The sequence below is a fragment of the Drepanopeziza brunnea genome (genome assembly GCF_022702325.1).
Source record: "Drepanopeziza brunnea f. sp. 'multigermtubi' strain 214-2 chromosome Unknown ctg1, whole genome shotgun sequence".
Taxonomy (NCBI): Eukaryota; Fungi; Ascomycota; class Leotiomycetes; order Helotiales; family Drepanopezizaceae; genus Drepanopeziza; species Drepanopeziza brunnea.
The window spans coordinates 3,732,798-3,751,187 of NW_027094064.1; the positions used below are offsets into that span (position 1 = coordinate 3,732,798).

Below are 18,390 nucleotides of genomic sequence, written 5' to 3' on the forward strand. Positions count from 1 at the left end.
TTTCTCTTACTTAACATTCCCTCTCCTCGCAAACTCTCATGTTTGATGCAAATCACATCCACAAGTTTCCTCAACGGCTGAGGAGTATCGGACAAGATCTGTATGCTCCTTGCGTCTGGTACGATTGATCCGTCCAAACACTTCTTCGATATGCTTCCTCCTCTCCCAGCCCTTGGCGACTACGGAATATCACCAGAGTATGGATTTCTTCCGGCCGAGTTGCCTCTTGAGAGGTTGCCAGACCCATACTACAACAAGTGGGAGTCTATTGTAGCAAACCTCCAGGGGCTAATCCTCAGCAAACGTTTGCGCGGGGTCATTGATCAACTTCCTGTCCTATCTACCATTGGTCTGGAACACGATTCTGAATGGAGAAGAGCGTATTCCTTGTTGTGCTTCATGGCACATGGCTACATCTGGGGCGGTGATAGTCCCTCACAGGTAAGTCGTCAATAGCATCTGCGCTGAGCCTACTCAGACTGATATTTAGAAAGCGTCTGCCAGCTGCGATCTCAGTTCCGATCATTCACATCTCTGCGCACCTCGAGTTGCCCCCAGTTGCTACCTACGCAGCTGTTTGCCTATGGAATTTCAAGCCATTGTTCCAAGATGAAGCAGTCGATAACATGGAGAATCTCGCGACTCTCACAACCTTCACTGGTTCAATCGACGAATCTTGGTTCTACCTCATATCAGTTGCCATCGAAGCGCGGGGTGCGCCCATCCTACCTTTGATGATCACTGCGATGCAAGCAGCAAGGGTCAACGATAGCACTACCGTCACAGCGTGCCTTCGAGCATTCGCGGAGAGGTTGGATGATCTTGGTGGCCTCTTGCAGCGCATGCATGAGAGCTGCGACCCTCATATCTTCTATAACCGCATTCGCCCATTCCTTGCCGGCAGCAAGAACATGGGAGAAGCCGGGCTGCCAGATGGTGTGATCTACGAAGATGGCACAGGGACTGAGAGGTTCCGACAATACAGTGGCGGGAGCAATGCGCAAAGCTCCCTTATTCAATTCTTCGATATTGCTCTTGGCATCGAACATCGTCCGACTGGTGAAAAGACGGGCATAGTTTCCGAGAGTAAGCTAGAGGGTACTGCACCGCCGCCACCACCAAAGCACAACTTCTTGCTTGAGATGCGTAAATACATGCCTGGGCCGCATCGCCGTTTTCTAGAAGACGTAACCAAGGTTGCTAACATTCGCGCTTACGTTGAAAGCCACCGGGACATTTCGGGGCTAACTTTGGCTTACGATGCTTGCCTCGCTATGCTCCGGGAATTCCGGAGCAAACACATTAACATCGTGTCCCGGTACATTGTGATCATGTCACGCGAGTCGATATCTCTGTCTCGATCCAGGAGCCCTGCTGTGCCGCACCACAAGATGAATATCGCAACAGCATCTCGCCAGGACAACACTGAGTCCGGCAAGAAGAACTTGAAAGGGACCGGCGGCACAGCATTGATTCCATTTCTGAAGCAAGCCCGAGATGAAACTGGAGAGCCAGCCATCGATTCTTGGGCCCGACGGGTTATGAACAGAGACTTCAGTATCAAAGGTTCAGGTGACTTCTTTTCTGGGAAGCTTAACACCGTTGATGCCAATGATACTTGCGGATTGGCGGGAACATGGGCCCTAGACGAGCACGCGGGTGGTTTGTGTCACTATTGATGTGCTTTTCTTGTAGATCTCAGAAGAGCTAGGAAAAGTACATAGCGAAAAACCTGAGCAGCGAGTAGTAATTGACAGGATTAATGTCTCCTGACTTCATGGCCTTTTGTGAATTTTACCTTGAGAAACAATACTTTTTACAAGAAGTAGTAACCGCGAATTCCCTTACGCGCCCGGCCAAGTAATGTTTACAGTCATCACGATATAATCGAATATAAAATACTGCATTGATGTTGTGCGCCTTGAAGGACGACCTCGATTACAAAAGATTGACTGCTAAGCTCGATGCAGGAGTTAAAATATCACGTGGTATATATCACGGCAGTACCACTTTCGCGTCCTTTTGAACGCGCCGGCTCCGACCATCCCTCCTTCTCCCCAACCAAACTCGGACCCCATCTTTACGATGTCAAGAAATTTTGACAGAGAGGATGGCGCGGGTCCATTACAGCGAGGACGACTCCGATACCAGAAGCAGGACTACGAGGGCGCAGTCGAAGCCTTCACTGAGGTACGTACACGCAGGCTTGGGAGAGACGCATATCGCGAGAGCGAAGATTCTCAAGGTACCATTTTCCTTCCGAGCAGTTGTTTACTCGATGTCTAGGCTGTCGATATGAGTACCGATCATATGCGCATGACTGCTTTGGATGCTCGTGCGGCAACCTACGAGAAGCTTCAACAGCTGCTTCCTGCGCTTCGAGACGCTAGGAGCATGATCGAGCTAAAGCCGAAGCAATCGAAAGTAAGTTTCTGACTTCTATACATTGGTATTCGTGCTAGAATTTTAGTAGGGCTATCTCAGAGCTGGTAAGGTGTTGCAATTGCAGGAAAAGCAAGACCTGGCTCTGAAGATATACGCAAGAGGCCTAGCAAAAGTACCCGCGTCTGGAATTGATAGAGACCGTCAAGTAAGCCGAATCGATATTCTGAGAATCAAATATTTAAACATTTGGAGGTCCTAACTCTTTAGCACCTTGTATCATTCTACGAGCAACTGCGATCGAGGATGAAGCCTAGCAAGAACCGGGATATTCTAGGACGCCTTCCCCTTGAGCTGGCTCTTATGGTCTGCCACCATCTATCAATGCGGGATCGAGTGTATGTCACCATGTCTCACCCATAGTGTGGGACGGCCATTGCTAACAAGATGCTCAGAATCGGGCTGGCAGTCTGTAAAGGCTGGAAAAAGATGCTGGAAGGCCATAAGGAGCTATGGACCACACTAGACACTTCGTACGCCAGAAAAGCAGTCAGCCTCAAGTACCTGCAGATCCATTTCAGAAGATCGGGCTACACATTGGATCGTGCTCTCATTACCCTCAGGGCATATATCGATGAGCAGAAGATGAAGCATCTCACGAAATATTGCAAGCAGCTCCGCGAGTTGCATATCAGCGGTCCTGGCTCCATTGGAGATACTTTGGTCTCGGCCCTCCCCGGTGAGGTGAAACTCGAGAGGTTGACCATATCCCAAAACACCGAAATCACCCTGCATCATACTCAGATGGTTCTCCATAAATGCCGGGATTCGTTAATCGATGTCAAGTTCCTGAAGGTCATAGGCAGCAAAATTGCGTTCGTTCCAGGCAGATGGTCCATGGCCAAGTCGATTAAAAGCATACACCTGGGCACTGTTGAAGACGCATGTCTCGACTTTGTAGGTTCACAGTTCCTCTTCCATCGTCTCTCTTGCCTCCGCCCTCCCAACTGTTCACTAACTGCCCAAGAACGGTCTTCGAGATGCTACTCCAAATGCCACATCGGTAATCTTAAACGGCTGGAAAATCATGCTCCCTCTGATCGACGCCAAAAACTGGACTGCTCTCGAACGCCTCGACCTCACTAACACCTCGATCACGTCCCTTCCAAAGTACCCTGCGACTCTCAAACATCTGGTCCTGCGGAAGAATCCAAATTTGACCTTTGGGGTCAACGATGAGCTACCGGCTCATCTCCCTTTACTAGAGACCTTCGCCTGTTCCTCTACCTCTCTCGATGGCAACGCTCTTAAGCTCATTGTCGGAGACTCTATCGAAGGCGGAAATCTCAAGAGCCTCGAGCTTGGAGATCGCCACGTCAACGAACGGCCTAGCCTTGTCAAAGACGACTTCCCCGCCTCGGAGACGGTGGAAGAACTTTCCCTCGCAGGTATGCTCCTAAACGACAGATCGGCTCCAGAGGTAGTAGGGCTCTACCCCAACCTCAAGCGCTTGGATATGTCGAATACCCGAATTACTGGCGTATCTGTCAAGGCTTTTGTCAAGATGGGTATCAAGTGGCTGAAGATCAATGGCTGTGAGTCGATCAGCATTGATGCTGTGCAGTGGGCTAGGGGCAAGGATGTCGAAGTCAATCACAACTTCGTTGGTCAAGGAGTGCAAATGAGGCAGCATCCGAGTATTAGGGACAGCGCGTTCGCGAATAACTTCTGATTGGTGGTGTCTGCCTATCTTCAAAGTTTTTTGCAAGGAATAAGTTGCACCTTTAAGATCACCTTACAGCTTTTTGGCTTTACGGTTTGGTGCTCCTAGTCTGGAACGTTTGGGGGCACGTCTGGTCGACAAATTCATACAGGATTCTAGGGTTTCAATATCAGGGTTTTTATCCCCCATGCCGCATAGAAACTCTTGCAAGGTTATCTGCACTCTTTGCTACCTATCAACCGTCACATTCCATGCAAGCCATGCATTGGCAGCTAGGTCCTGTGTTTTTCTTTCCGCTCCCTCTCCTTACTGCAAATTCACGAACATTCCCCCATCAACCAGCAGCTGCGCCCCATTCACATACCCACTCAACTCTTCGCATGCTAAAAAGACCGCCGGGCCCGCCATATCCCTCGGCTCGCCCGTCCTCCCCAGCGGTATCCTCGTTTCCGTGTATTCCCTCTTCTTGTCATCCTTCAGATCTTCCTCGTTCAGCTGCGTCTTGATCGTACCCGGCAGCAGCGCGTTGCATCGTATCTTGTGCTTGCCGAGCGCGACAGCCATGCTCTGCATGAGGGAGAGCACGCCTGCTTTGGTGGGCGTGTAGTGGGTTTGCATGCCGCCGCCGACGAGTGCGGAGATGGACGATATGGCGATGATGCTGCCGCCGCTTTTCTGCTCTGCCATTTGCCGGGCGGCCGCTTGGCAGGAGTAGAAGGCGCCGTCGAGGTTGATGCGGACGGTGGATGCGAAGAGGTCATGGTCGAGTCTGGAAAGGGGAGAATGATAAGCTGGGGGTTGAGCTAGCTACCTACACATGATTTCTCTGCCTCTTCGCGCCAGTCCCCGGCCCGCCATATCGTACCTGAACTTGAAAATTCTTCACACAACGAGGAAGGGGGAACTTACTCCAAGAACTCCGCAAACTGGCAGACGCCCGCATTACTGACAAAAATATCTAGGCGTCCAAACGCCTTCACGGCCTCCTCCACCAGCAGCTTCCCCGTCTCCGGCTTGCTCACATCGCCCTCGACCTCAATGAGTCTCCCGGCCTTCTCGTCCTTCTCTCCTATCGCTGCTGCTTCGGCCAGGAGCGTCGCCTTGTGGTGCGAGTCCGAGGGGAGGTTGAGGTGATTGATGGCGACGTTGCTGCCCTGGCGGAGGAACTCGAGGGCGATGGCCCGTCCGATGCCTGTCGTACCGCCGGTTATGGCCGCCGTCTTGGAAAGGAGGAGGTGGTGCGCCATGGTTCGCGCCTCGTTGGTTGTCTCTGGTTTGGAGATATGAAGCTTTTTAGGGGATGGCGGGGTAACTCTCAACAGAGGTCTGAGGATATTCAAGGGGTGTGTAATTTTCACCTCGAAGCAGCGATTGGATCTCGCTAAAAATCGAAGTGTTCATGAGAGTAATTTGGAGAGGTGCGAGTTCCCAGACGGATGACCTATCATCGCGTCAAAGAATGTGAAGCTGGCGTTGAGCTGCGTGGCTCCCCGAGAAGCATGCGCTGGCTGGGTTCGAGAATTTGGATCCCTGCGGAAACCCCGCGATTTCGGTCATCCGGGTCATCTGGTACCGAGACGAGAAGCTTGGCTCTTGGTGATCGCCTGGGAGAGACCTCGGCATCGAACAAGGCTTAACGTAAGAGAGCGTTCATCATATTTACATATCTCTCAGCTTGAAAACTTTTAGATCAGGCGTAACTTTCCGGGTCTTAGGTGGTGGAGTCTGGTTGTTTATGTGTAAGCGAACCGAGAGGTTTTGTCGCGTGTGGTGTGGCAACCCGAAGATGGGTATGCATGGCCGTTGTGGCTGCGTTCCTTTTGTGACCCTTCAGAAAGCGGGTGTCACAAGAAGAAGAGACGACATGAATGCTGATACAAATTTATTATCCAAATCTAGATCTCACAGGCACCCAAGCACTAACCCAAAGGAGGTACACAAACAGGCCTACGAGGTCGTCAAGTCTTGAATCCCCTTAATAGTGCCATTGAGCATTCCCTCGCTTTCCGTCTTTTTCTCCACCTTGGCTGGCTGCTCAAGGGCTGCTTGCCCAAGTGGCCTTTCCGGGTTTGGTGTTAACAAGTACTTTGCTGGGATCAATTTAGCAGCTGGGTTCAGCGTCAATCCGAATCCTGGCTTGTCGAGCTGTGTAGCATTCAAAAATCCCTCCAGCGGGATTGGCTCATCCAAAAACAAGTCTCCGAACACGGGCAGCACACTCTTGCCATCAGGAGAGTTTGCAAGGTATTCCTGGAACGGGCAATTCGTCTGGGAGAGAACAAAGTGGTAGCTGTACGGTCCACTCGCGTGTGGGACAACTGGGATGTCGTACGCGGAGGCCATGGCAGCCACTTTCAGGAGCTCGGTAAGGCCACCCAGCCACATCACATCTGGTTGGATGATGTCGAGATTCCGGCCCTCGATCAGCTTGCGGAAGCCGTATCGTGAGTATTCGTGCTCTCCGGTAGTGAACTTGAGCTGGGGGTGGGCTCGCTTAATCTGTGCGAAGCCATCCGTATCGTCTGGCGAGAGGCACTCTTCCCACCAATTGATGTTCAAGTCGAGACATGCGGTTGCAAGATCAATGGTGTATGGGACGTTCAGACTCATGTAGCAATCCACCATGAGTGGAAAGTCCGGACCTACGCTTTCTCTGTGCTTCCGCAAGAATTCGACATTCTTTTTCAAGCCCTTGTGGCCCTCTTCTGGACAGTACGGCAATGGAACTTTGGCACCCCAGAATCCCATAGCCTTGGCCGCTGTTGGCTCTGGACCAGTGCAATAGAAATCAAGCCTCTCTCTTGTTGCGCCTCCAATGAGCTTATACACCGGCTCGTTCCTGATCTTTCCTTGCAAATCCCAGAGCGCCAGGTCGATCACCGAGATGACGGCAACCGGAAGTCCTTTTCGACCATAGAACATGGAACCTCTGTACATTTGCTCGAACAAGTGGTTGGTATCGCGGGGATCGGCGCCGATCAGGAATCGTTCGAAATGTTGATGGACAAGCCAGCATGCTGGGGGGCCTTCAAGCGAGGTTAGCGATAGCTTCCGGAATTTCGGGTGGTATTTCATATCATACCCCCGAATCCAGTTGCGAACCCGACGGTGCCATCCGATCCCTCAATCTCGACGCAGAAAGAACCCAAGACGTTGATACCCCAGCTCGTTCTTGACGCTCGGTAATTCTCCCATCTGGACATGGGTGTCGATATGGAGGTATCAATCAGCCTATCCGAAGGTCAGTACTGCGTGCCAATGGAGCGGTTTACAGAGCAAAGTATCCTACCAGTGCCCGCCCTTCACATTGTGGTAGTCTCCTCCGGAGCCAACGCCATCCACAACATATGTGCGGATGGCCTTGATGACGGGGAAATTTCTAGCAGCGGCAGACATGATATATGAGTGATGACAGAGGGTGAAGCGCAAATGGGAGAAGATATGTCTGGCTGGCTGGGTGAATGTGGTATAATAGCTAGTCTATATGGGAGAGGGAGACAGTCGGAGGATTCAAGTAGATAGGCAGGGCACTGGGCACTGCCTCAGACGAGGCCTGATCAACCAGCTTTCATTCTTGTCTGGTGGGGTATGAGAGGTCAGTCAGTAGCTGCAGTAGCTCGGGACAATCTACACCGGAGTGTATGCCGAGGCCGAGGTCGAGGGTTGAGGTTGAGCTTGAAGTTGAGGTTGAGGTGAATGTGAATGTGAATGTGAATGTGAATGTGAATGAATAAAAATCCGAACTTGACTTGGATCGGATAAGGGTCAAGGTAAATCAAAATCAATATTCATCTGCATCCGTAGGTAACATTAAGACGGAGATTTATCGGTTCTTTCAGCGGTCAGCAGCATTTCATTTCTCTGGCGTACGGAGTGCACATACCGGTAGGTACCTACCTATACCTAGGTATATGCATGCAGGCATGTCCGCCCTGCGCACGCGACACGGCACAACCGTTGAGTTGACCATCCCATCACATGATGGCCGTGGGTGCCACCTGTAAGTGAAGTAGAAAGAGAGAGAGAGAGAGAGAGAGAGAGAGAGAGAGAGAGAGACACAGAGAGAGAGATGGGTGAATTCCAATTCTCAATCAATCCTCTCGTGCCAGGTCACGCCTCTCGACTCGGCCTGTCGAGAAATCGAGAAATCGAGAAATTCTCGAGCTACCCAAGTTGCATGGTCGTCTGCCCCTCCCTCTGCCCCTCTGCCCCTCCCCCTCCTCCTCCACCCCCAGTTTGTTCGCCTCGCCTCGCTATTAAAGTACACCGAGCCCTCCCGGCTCTCGTTCTCAACTCCACCGAATAGCTCTCGCTTCTCCCAGCTACCCAGCTACCCAGCTACCCAGCTACCCAGCTCCCAAGCTCCCAAGCTCCCAGCCCGACGCCCGACCATCCATGGACCTCCAACGCTCCTCAGGGTCGTCGCCGCTACGCTCAGGAGGAAATCAGCCCGAGAGCGAGGATGAAAACGCCTACAGCGACGACGATAGCGCCGCCGAAAATGGAGACAATGGTGACAATGCCAACCCGCCCCGTAAGAGACAGCGGCGGCCGATGTCGGTTTCGTAAGATCTATTCATCTCCATCTCCATCTCCAATATCTCCATCTTCATGTCCATGTCCATGTCTCTCTCGCCAGTCACTCCTCAGGACATCGGGAGCAACCCCCCGGCTGCTTCAACGTTGGAGCCCGAAGACGTTCCAAGTCGAGACTTTGACCCGAACTCGCTAACAGTTATTCGTCGAAGGTGTGAGCTGTGCAAGCAAAGAAAGGTATGGCTGTTCCAACTATTCGGCAGTGTTTCGTAAAGGACTAGTTGTGCGGCTCCTGCAAATGTTCACCAGCTTCATCATACTTCTTCATGGAACAGATTTTGCCTATATATTCCTCCCATCTCTTATCGCGTCATAAAAACCGCCTTACTTTAAGGCAATATGACCCAGGTCCTACAGACCGTTTATTTAACTATGCTGGTTCTTTTTGGGCGTCTCATTCACTCACTTCCCTTTGTATCATACTTGTTCATCTTCTGAAGACCTCTCTGACTTCAACCAGGTCAAGTGTGATCGCGGCCAACCTCAATGCGGATGGTGTAGTCGCAATGGAGCCGCTTGCGAGTACAAAGAAAGGAAAAAGCCTGGACTGAGGGCTGGCTACGGCAGAGAACTGGAGCAGCGATTAGACAGGTAAGATTTTCCCCCTATCTGGGAATCTAGTGATGATATATTCAAGAATCTTTGGAAGACATTGACTTCGTAGATTGTCCCATCAGATTTGCCACATTGGTCACGGTTTAATATCGTAGTCGAGAACTCCACAGCCAGCAACTGACTGCCTTAGGCTGGAGGAAATCATCAGAGGCCATTCTCAAATCCTCGAATCGACTTTCAGAAATCACAGCAACAGTATCCCTAGCGATCACGATACCCCTCAAAGTATTCCTGCCCTTCGTGGAAGCGACGGGTCACATTCGCAACCGCGCCATCTGCCGCAGGCAGAGACAGCACTCTTCATACAGAAACCTTCCACCTTCCCAGGCAGTCAACCAACTGACTTTGGCAATCACTTGCCTCTGACACCATCAATTTTGCACCGGGATCCTTTCCAGCAAGGAATGCAACAAACAAACCGTGTCCACAACCAAGCCCATCCACAAAATGGCCAGTCTCCGGAGTTCTACAACACCGCCCAACAACCGCTCCCATCACCTGGTCTTAATATCGCAACGAACCAGGGCGAGTGTGCTTCCAATCATGGACTTCCTCCGTATGACCTGTTGTACGCTCTTGTGGATCTGTACTTTAAACATGTCAATACTTGGTGTCCAATCTTGCATAGACGAACGACCCTAGATGCCCTTTTTGGTCCATCGGCTTTGGATGAGGCGGACAGAATCTTACTTTACGCCATAGTTGCGACGACGTTGAGGTTCTCCACTGATCAGCGTTTGACTGAAGACAGGAGGCGGCACTACCACGACATCAGCAAGCAAAAGGTGCTTTTGTACGGGCTGGAAAACTCTTCCGTCAAGGCCTTGCAGGCTCTGGTGATTCTGGCACTAGACCTCGTAGGTATTAGCAATGGCCCTCCGGGATGGAATTTACTTGCTCTCATCACGCGTTCTGTGGTCCAGCTTGGACTGGCCGTCGAGACGACATCCGTTTCTGTGTCTCCAAACTATCCTTCCATATATACACTACGAGCAATGGTTCTCCCCGAAGCAGATAGCTTCATCGAAGAGGAATCAAGGCGTCGTCTTTTCTGGATGGTGTACCTACTGGACCGTTACGCAACAATAGCTACCGCGTTTGAGTTCGCTCTCGACGAGAAGGAGATTGACCGAACACTGCCATGTCGGGAAGATCTATGGAACAGGAACCAACCAGTCCATACTCGATTCTTCCACACGAGCGAGAGGAAGGAATATGAGATCGACAAGCCAGAAAACTTAGGCACTTTCTCGTATTATATCGAGATACTCGGAATTCTTTCCAGGATCCATAGGTTCCTGAAGAAGCCAGTGGACATCAGCGCTCTTTCAGATGTCGAGCAGTGGCAAGGAGAGTATAGAGAGCTGGACAACATGCTTACATCGTGGAAGTTCGATCTGCCTGCGGACTATGGAAATATGGCGAAGCTCTTTCAGCCAGGGGGGAGCAAGTCCATAAACTGCGGGTGGGTCATGCTACATGGTAAGGTTCATGTCGCTTAGGAAATTGTGCTGGCTCATGTTTTCGGGTCTCGACAGCTTGGCACTTGCAACCTTACAAGAAGTCCACTGATTTGTTCAATAGCGACGTACCACACCACTGTCATCAGACTCCACTCCTCAGCTGCCTACCCAACAACGAGATCTCCGATTTTCACGCCCTCCTACAGCGCAAGTCAACGCTGCCACGGTGCGGTAGAGAACATTGCCGCGCTGGGCGAGTTCGTCGTCAAGCATGGCATGCTCCCCAAACTCGGGCCACCCTTCGCCTTTACACTTTGGGTAGCAGCCCGCCTCCTGCTCGTTCACGGGTCCACCATCGAGCACAAGCTCAGCCCGCAGATTCAATTCTTCGTCGACACCCTGCAGGAAATGGGTCGGTACTGGCTCGTCGCTGAGCGGTACACGGCCATTCTCCAACGCGTGCTCGATGAGCACCGCGACTCCGAACGCACAGTTGGGATGCACGGTGAGCGAGTTACGCCGTCTTCAGTGAAGATTCTGGCGGATATGAGGCGCTGCGCGTATGACCTGGATTTCCTGATCTCGAGGCAGCCGAAGCATATCGGTATGGCATCACGCATTCCTAGCGTGACGCCGTCCAGGACTCCAGCTCCCAACGAGCTCGAATATTTGGATGTCTTCGACTTCTTCAACGTCCCCAGGCTGCCTGTGGAGGCAGGTCATGTCTCTGGGAATGGCGTGGGGGATCTGCATATTCCTGGGATGGGCAACGGGACCAACGAGTTCAACATCACGAATTTCATAGTTGATGCCAATTCGGATTGGCTGTTCAAGAACGAGAGTTGAGCTATATGACTGCCTAGAATAGCAAGAAATTGGGTTCCACAAACGGGGATGTAGGGCTGGGGCTCGGTCATAGAGGGACTTCGGGGAACACCGGACTCAGGGAACGTCGTCGGCTCGTTGGGCCTGGCACGTACTGCTGGGCAGAACACGAAATATTGCCGAATTCCACCTCCAGAAAGCAGAAAGGAAGTTTGGTATGCGGCAAGCACCACTCGACATCCGAAAGAGCTTGGCTGCGAGGCAAGAGGACATATTAGGGAAATTGAAAATTAAAGCACCAACACGCAGGGGTGAACAAGAGCGAAAGCCACGCATTTATCAACAAGCAAATGACAATGCTCAACTCGTCAACGCAATGAGGCTCATCGCGCTTCTCCTATTGGGATTTTCTATGGAACGGGAGCAAGTCAAATTGGATTAAGCTAAGCCTCGGCACAGGAATAAGCTGGTGGTCTGTGGCAGGTAGTAAATAGACAAAATAAAGGCTAGACTGTGTGTGTAGGCTGAAGAGGCTAAGGGAGCTGTGATTTGTGATTTGTGATTTGTGATTTGTAGAGATGGCAGCACATCAAATGCGAAAGAGGGAGACGAACTGAAGTTTTGGAAGTGTACGCCAGGATCCCGGAAGCTCTCTCATGACGGCGCTTTACTTTCGAGGCTGGCGGCGTGATCATCTGCGTACGACAGCCATCTGTATTTTGTCGGCATTTCATCTGGTCAGAGTATATCTGCCTCTCCTAGGAGTAAGTACATGTTAGGCGGGTACTGCCGGACGCTCCGTCTTTGACGCGGTGCTGGGATCTGCGTCCTCGCCGCCGCCGTAAAGGCGGCAGTATTATTATTATCGTCGCCGCAATTGAAGGGAGTGGACGTCGGAACCACGGTGGAGCTGACAAATTGATCAGTAGGTACGGTATCCGCGAGTCCGGAGCCGTGTCATGTAACAATCAATGGAAGGCGAGCTTACCTAATAACACTACACTAACGGCATCTCATCTGCATCTGCGTACCTGCACTCACTCGCCGAGGTTGATTGGGACGTGATTAGATTGCATTTGCAAAAGCATCCCTACCGGTACTGGGCCACGGCTGCCTCGACGGCGAGCCCGAAAGTCCGGCTTTGCAACACAGCGGCTGTTCCCGACGCATCAATATCTGACGGTCAGACTTTCATTCCTTCTGCTATACAAGTGCTTGTATCCACTCAGCCCTTGGAAAAGTCAATTGGACGCCATACGCAATAGACAGAGGCGCTATTTACTTAGCGTTTAATTTAGCGAGGCTCTCAGCCCAAGGCAGACTTGGGACAGACAATTTGGTCTGCACTGCTTATCTATATATATTGTACTATATGTTGATACGTTGTTGTACGATGGCTGATATTAATTCCTCGACTCAGAATTGCTGCATTAGACTCATCGTAGGTAGATCGGCAGAGATAGAAAGATCTTGGCATCCAGTACTGTCTGTACTCGCAGAGGTAGGTAGGTACCGTACCTAATCAATACAATACCTCAGGTTTCGTAAGCCCAAGCATTTCCAGAGAGTGTGCACCGTGTCCCAGCCCAGCCAAGGCACGGCTGCCAAGAGACTAACTCTATATTCTGGGCGTAGATAAGTAAATAAAGTGCAACACGGAGTCCAATTGAAGACCTACTTCTACGAAACTTGGGACTTTGGGTACTACTTCCGTAGACAACTTTTTAGTTGAACGCCATCTATCGCAAAGTCTTCTGGCAAGAATCAAATGTACCCTACCTGTCGATAAATCGACCCTGCATATATGCACAGTAAGTAGGCAGATGACACTCCTTACCACCCCCTGAATATCGTTGACTGCTCTCAGGAAGAGCGTTTCATCTGCACCCGAAGCTATTGATGCAAAAACGGCTGGGATAGGTTAAAGTCAGCGCACTGACTATTATGGCAATGGAATATCGTCCGAATGTTGTCCCCATCATGTCGTGGTAGTGTGCTGTGTTTTGAAATACACGTGCCGTTTTGCCGACATCCCCCGGCTAAGCCCGGTGCACGGTAGGTACCGGTACAACTAGTAGTATGAGCCCGGTGCTCTACCGAGATGATTAGTTGTGATCCTGAACCTGAACCTGAACCTGAACCTGAACCTGAGCCTAGTCCTGAGCCTGGTCCTGATCCTAATATGAGTAGTTGTACGTGCTGATTCTGTATGTCTATAACCGGCTTGGCTCGGCTCAAGGAGAGGAGAGGAGAGGAGAGGAGAGGAGGAAAGATGCAATGTTGACAGACAAACGTCAAGTGTGCTCTTGCTATACTATGCTATACTATGCTATGCTATGCTTTGCCATGTATGCTTTGCCATGTATGCTTTGCCATGTATGCTTTGCCATGTATACTTTGCCATGTATCCTTTGCCATGTATGCTTTGCCATGTACGTTGTATGCTCTGCCATGTATGCCAAGCCATGGTTATTCGTTGATGCCGGATCATTCTCATCTCCATCTCCCAAAACGCTGCCTTGCGTCTCTTGGCCCGACAGCTACGGTACGTGCTCTCTTCTCTTCTCTCTCCCAGGTCCCGCGAAAAGTACCTAGAGGAGTAAGGTGTCTGCTGATGTCTGGCTTTCCCCGCTACTATAACTATAACTATAAAACAGTAATTGCGGTACCTACCATATGGATACCTAGATACATGTACTACGTACATGACCCTATCAGATGGCCTGATGTCGCTCGATCGCGGCTATCTTAAGACTTGATCACCGCGTTGGGAATGCCTGTTCCTAGGCCTGGTGGGAGCCGCACCGATCTATCGAAGTACGGATATGCCCAGAGAGTAATTCGAATTTCAGCAGCATTTAGTCAGTCAAATCCTCCCTACGAAACCACAAGTCTACCTGAAAACTGCATTACCTAACTACATTACTTAAGTACATTCCTTAAGTACATTCCTTAAGTACATTACTTAACCACATTACTTAACTACATTACTTAATTACATTACCTACCTCCGTTGCCTACCTCCGTTACCAACCTCCGTTACCTATCTAGAATATTTGCCTACCTAGCTAAGTACACGTCAGTTTATCTTATTTCCGAAAAACATACGGAGTAGATACACAGATACAGGGATCGCGGGATCCATGTTCACGCTCATGCACCACCGATGACCTTTTTGGAAGTGGAGTTGCAGCCCCCTTGTACCCTTTGATACTCCGCAAGATCGCGTTATGCACCAGGTCCTGGTCCTGGTCCTGGTCCTGGTCCAGGTCTTCGGTAGAGCCAGGGACTTCCTTCCGTATTTTGGTCCTGTAGCTCTCGAGGCTGAGGTTTCACTCATGATCAGCGAGCCATCTCAGCCTTCCACTTCCCCGGTCTGCTATGGTAAGCGACTCTCGTACCGGCACTGTAGACCTCTCTTCCCTCTCCATAGACTGAATACCCATCCACCCGTTTGGGGCCGCAGTCTCCAGTCTCCAGTCTCCAGTCTGCAGTCTTCAGTCTTCAATCTTCAATCTTCAGTCTTCGGGCCTAGGTGCTATGATGTGCTAGTTCCTGTTCCCATGTTCTTCCTCCAAAAGAGCCTTGTCCTCTGGCGACACATCATCCAACTTCGACCCTCGTCCTCGACTCATCCTCTACCCTCCCTGGCAACAGTCTATCCTGCATCCAAGTTGACCTGCATATCAAGCTTGCAGTGCTCCACTGTTGCCTTATGTTAGTTATGGGACAGCTATTGCTTCCGGGCCGCAAAGTATAATAATACAATAGGCAGTCATATGCCTATTTCCAATGACTCCTCGCATCACATCCTCCAGTTTCGTGCTTCTTCATTAGATCTTTTTCGGTCTGCTCCTTGGTGTATTTATCTCACAGCATCGCTACTCCTCTCTGCCGCGCCTTGTTTTCAGATCTCTAACGGCCACTCCGCGACTCTTCGTCGTCCTTCTCACTGTTGCCCCACTACTCAGGCAACACCTCTTTCAATATTAAACTCCCCCAAGTCGATCTTAAGATGTGTTATATCGTTGTCGAAAGATATTCAGTCTGTCGGTGCCTTTACTACAAGCACAGTATCGATAGATGTGCTTCATATGGTCAACAAGGACATAAGATTCAAGAGCGGACTGTCTTGGTCGGATATGCTTGCGAGAAACATTCGGCATCTAATCAGCAACAAGCATCAAGTTCTCGCGACGGCTACTCGGACTCAGGCTATGGCACAGCAAGCCATTCCTCATGTCAACGCTCTTCCCGAAGACAGCATAGATGAAACGTACCGTCTTCGATAACGGGATGTGCGTGGTAATCTACCTCGCTTGCGCGCGCTTCAACTTCGACCGCTGGACACAGTCCATGGTGTCTTCTCTGTTCAAGACATCCATAGGACCCCCGTCTCAACTCACTGTCCCGCTCATCGGCCACAATCGACTGGGCTCTCTCCTCGGCACCATGGCATCTACCCACGATTATTTCTCCTCATCTTCCTCTACACATTCAAATCACCAGACACGGACGACAGGACGACAGGACGTCAGGACGACAGCACGACGCACGCGAAGCCATGAGCTTCCCAGAGTTATCGAAGGCGTAAAAGAAGGGAATCAACAAAAAGGGTTCAGGCAGTCATCCTTAACGGAAACGATATATCAACACGGCCACTGTTGGGAATTTTGGAAAGCATAGTGGGGTGGGCAGAGCATAGCGTCGATACTTGCTTGGGTCACTCACTGGGCATGATGTCTTTCGCCTCTTGCGCATCGCGACATACATTATTCTCTCTGCTCTTGCATCTCATATTTCTTACCGCATTCTTCTGCCGTTTTGTGAACTCTGCATGGGATGGATGATACCTGGTGTTTGGGAGGATATGTCTTTTTTTTGCTTTGGGCTTCTGGGGTCTTCCTTTCTACCCCGACGTTACCTGTTTTCTTCCACCATGGTGCCAATCCAATCTGAGATTCGCTGTCACCTGGTCATGTTATTTCCTTCCTTCTATCACTCTCAAGGAGCTGGACTCCAGCTCAGGCAGCGAAAATATGGTTTTCACAGGAAGAATCGCGGGATGCGTTGAAGCTGCTGCGCTCTTGATATTTTGTCTTGAGTTCTGTTCTTCAAGGCTTCAGGCTGTACTCCAGACCCAACATTTCCGAGTTGTTCGCACGTGCTTCCTCGGCATTGGCAGAGCCAATCGGCTGTCGCACGTGGCGTACAGGACTTTAGGTACCGAAGTAGATAAAGCACCGTCCAAGCCAGCAAAATAAGAAATATCGCACCACGATTATTACACCATCAAAATTCAGATGCAAGCAGTGCGGGTCCCCGTCCCCGTCCCCGTCCCCGTCCCCGTCCTCCTCTTCCAAGCAGCATGCGAGGCGACCAGACGCGAGTAACGCTTGCGGACCGGGGCCGGCTAGAGAAGCCACCCCAGAGCCTTCTAGTCTCTAGCCTTCTAGGCTCTAGAGAGGGGGACCATAGACCGACCATACGGAGGGACTGACTGACCGCTCTGCTCTTGCATTCGATCGTAATTACGATCGATATTCATACATCTACCGGTAAGGACTGCACACCTGCCCTCTCTTGCCAACCTTGAAGGCCCCCGGCGAAAAACACACCACATCCATCTCCATGCATCGGCAGCTGCCCGAAACAAAACCTAAACCAGAAGAATGCGAGGCCTAACACCAATGTGCATTTCTTAAGGACTCAATTGAAGTGACAAGTCACTCAACGTCGGAGCCGGGAGAGGATAGAGATTAGAAAGCAAAGAAGCCTTGCGCTAAATACCGCGAGGGAGGACGTGCGGGGGAGGGGAGGGGGCTATTTTGGGATGCCCGCGACACTAAAACGCCCGTGGAGAGCAGCGGTGATGGGACAGAAGCAAGCGGAACGTTACGGAGCAGGGGGTCGGCCAGGGGGATTCCTGCTGCAGAAATCATCTGCCGTCGATTCTGCTGGGTAGGTACGGTAGGTATGTAAGATAAGGGTGCAGGCCGTGACATAACTTAGACCCCATACACCGTACATACAGCAAAACCTCTTCAGAGAGGGTTAAGGATAGGTAGGGACTTACCGCTCTTGCTAGCCCAAGGAAGGGTATAGCTCCTCCGCCATGGCAAAAGGAGAAGAAGAAGAAGAGAAAGATAAAGAAAAAGAGGAAAGAAAGATAAAAGAAAAAGATGGAAGAAAAAGAGGAAAAAAAGAGGGGAAAAAAAAGAAGAAGAAAAGAGAGAAAAAAGGCCGCAATTTTTAGGTTGGGAAGAGGCTATACAAAGGAAGAGCAGCAGAAGCAGGATTTGGACGTACTACTACGTACTACACGTACTGCCACAGTACAAGATTTTCCCAAACAGCGCTATGATCACCGGCCTGGCCTTGAAAGAAAATTTAGCAGCCCCAATAAAAGCCATAGTATTCGCAGCTGCAAAGTTACGTTGTCAATAAAGCTTAAAAAAAAAAAAAAAAAAAAAAAAAAAAAAAAAAAAAAAAAGGGACCTGATATTGCTGTGAAGCGAGGTAAACATTCGGATGGTTTTATCATCGTGATGGTTGGTGCCCGAAAGATAGATACCAAGCAAGCCTCTGTAATTGGTTCGTGGTAGTTGCTACATTCGCCAACCCGGTTGACTTGTACTGTGTATGCGTTCATACGGAAGCTTTAGCTAAATTTATTGACATCAACGATTTGGCCTTTTTTTTTTTTGGAGGGGAGGCGGTGGGCTTTCTTGGCTTTGGCTTTGGCTTTGGCTTTTTTTTTTTCTTTTTTTTTTTTCTTTTTTTTTT

General features: G+C 50.5%; 6 protein-coding genes across 6 annotated transcripts; 3 read left to right on the plus strand and 3 right to left on the minus strand.

The window, feature by feature from the left end:
* Window positions 1-150: 150 nt before the first annotated feature.
* L3040_000631 (uncharacterized protein) lies at window positions 151-1,679 on the plus strand (the record flags this gene model as incomplete). The annotated part of the gene is made up of 2 exons (XM_007288274.1): window positions 151-441; window positions 495-1,679. The coding sequence occupies 2 exons, from the start codon at window positions 151-153 to the stop codon at window positions 1,677-1,679; spliced, it is 1,476 nt and encodes a 491-aa protein (XP_007288336.1).
* Window positions 1,680-2,085: 406 nt separating this feature from the next.
* On the plus strand, window positions 2,086-4,114 carry L3040_000632 (uncharacterized protein; the record flags this gene model as incomplete). The annotated part of the gene is made up of 6 exons (XM_007288273.1): window positions 2,086-2,190; window positions 2,287-2,424; window positions 2,474-2,590; window positions 2,653-2,780; window positions 2,838-3,339; window positions 3,410-4,114. 6 exons carry the CDS (start codon window positions 2,086-2,088, stop codon window positions 4,112-4,114), a joined length of 1,695 nt encoding a protein of 564 aa, XP_007288335.1.
* A 297-nt stretch (window positions 4,115-4,411) lies between these two features.
* Window positions 4,412-5,352, minus strand: L3040_000633 (uncharacterized protein; the record flags this gene model as incomplete). Its single annotated transcript, XM_066155245.1, has 2 exons — window positions 4,412-4,874; window positions 5,015-5,352. 2 exons carry the CDS (start codon window positions 5,350-5,352, stop codon window positions 4,412-4,414), a joined length of 801 nt encoding a protein of 266 aa, XP_066013282.1.
* A 700-nt stretch (window positions 5,353-6,052) lies between these two features.
* L3040_000634 (uncharacterized protein) lies at window positions 6,053-7,501 on the minus strand (the record flags this gene model as incomplete). The annotated part of the gene is made up of 3 exons (XM_007288272.2): window positions 6,053-7,131; window positions 7,188-7,336; window positions 7,395-7,501. 3 exons carry the CDS (start codon window positions 7,499-7,501, stop codon window positions 6,053-6,055), a joined length of 1,335 nt encoding a protein of 444 aa, XP_007288334.2.
* A 999-nt stretch (window positions 7,502-8,500) lies between these two features.
* L3040_000635 (uncharacterized protein) lies at window positions 8,501-11,625 on the plus strand (the record flags this gene model as incomplete). The annotated part of the gene is made up of 5 exons (XM_066155246.1): window positions 8,501-8,670; window positions 8,854-8,878; window positions 9,162-9,292; window positions 9,447-10,798; window positions 10,901-11,625. 5 exons carry the CDS (start codon window positions 8,501-8,503, stop codon window positions 11,623-11,625), a joined length of 2,403 nt encoding a protein of 800 aa, XP_066013283.1.
* Window positions 11,626-12,342: 717 nt separating this feature from the next.
* Window positions 12,343-12,680, minus strand: L3040_000636 (uncharacterized protein; the record flags this gene model as incomplete). Its single annotated transcript, XM_066155247.1, has 3 exons — window positions 12,343-12,514; window positions 12,593-12,601; window positions 12,646-12,680. The coding sequence occupies 3 exons, from the start codon at window positions 12,678-12,680 to the stop codon at window positions 12,343-12,345; spliced, it is 216 nt and encodes a 71-aa protein (XP_066013284.1).
* Between the last annotated feature and the right edge of the window lie 5,710 nt (window positions 12,681-18,390).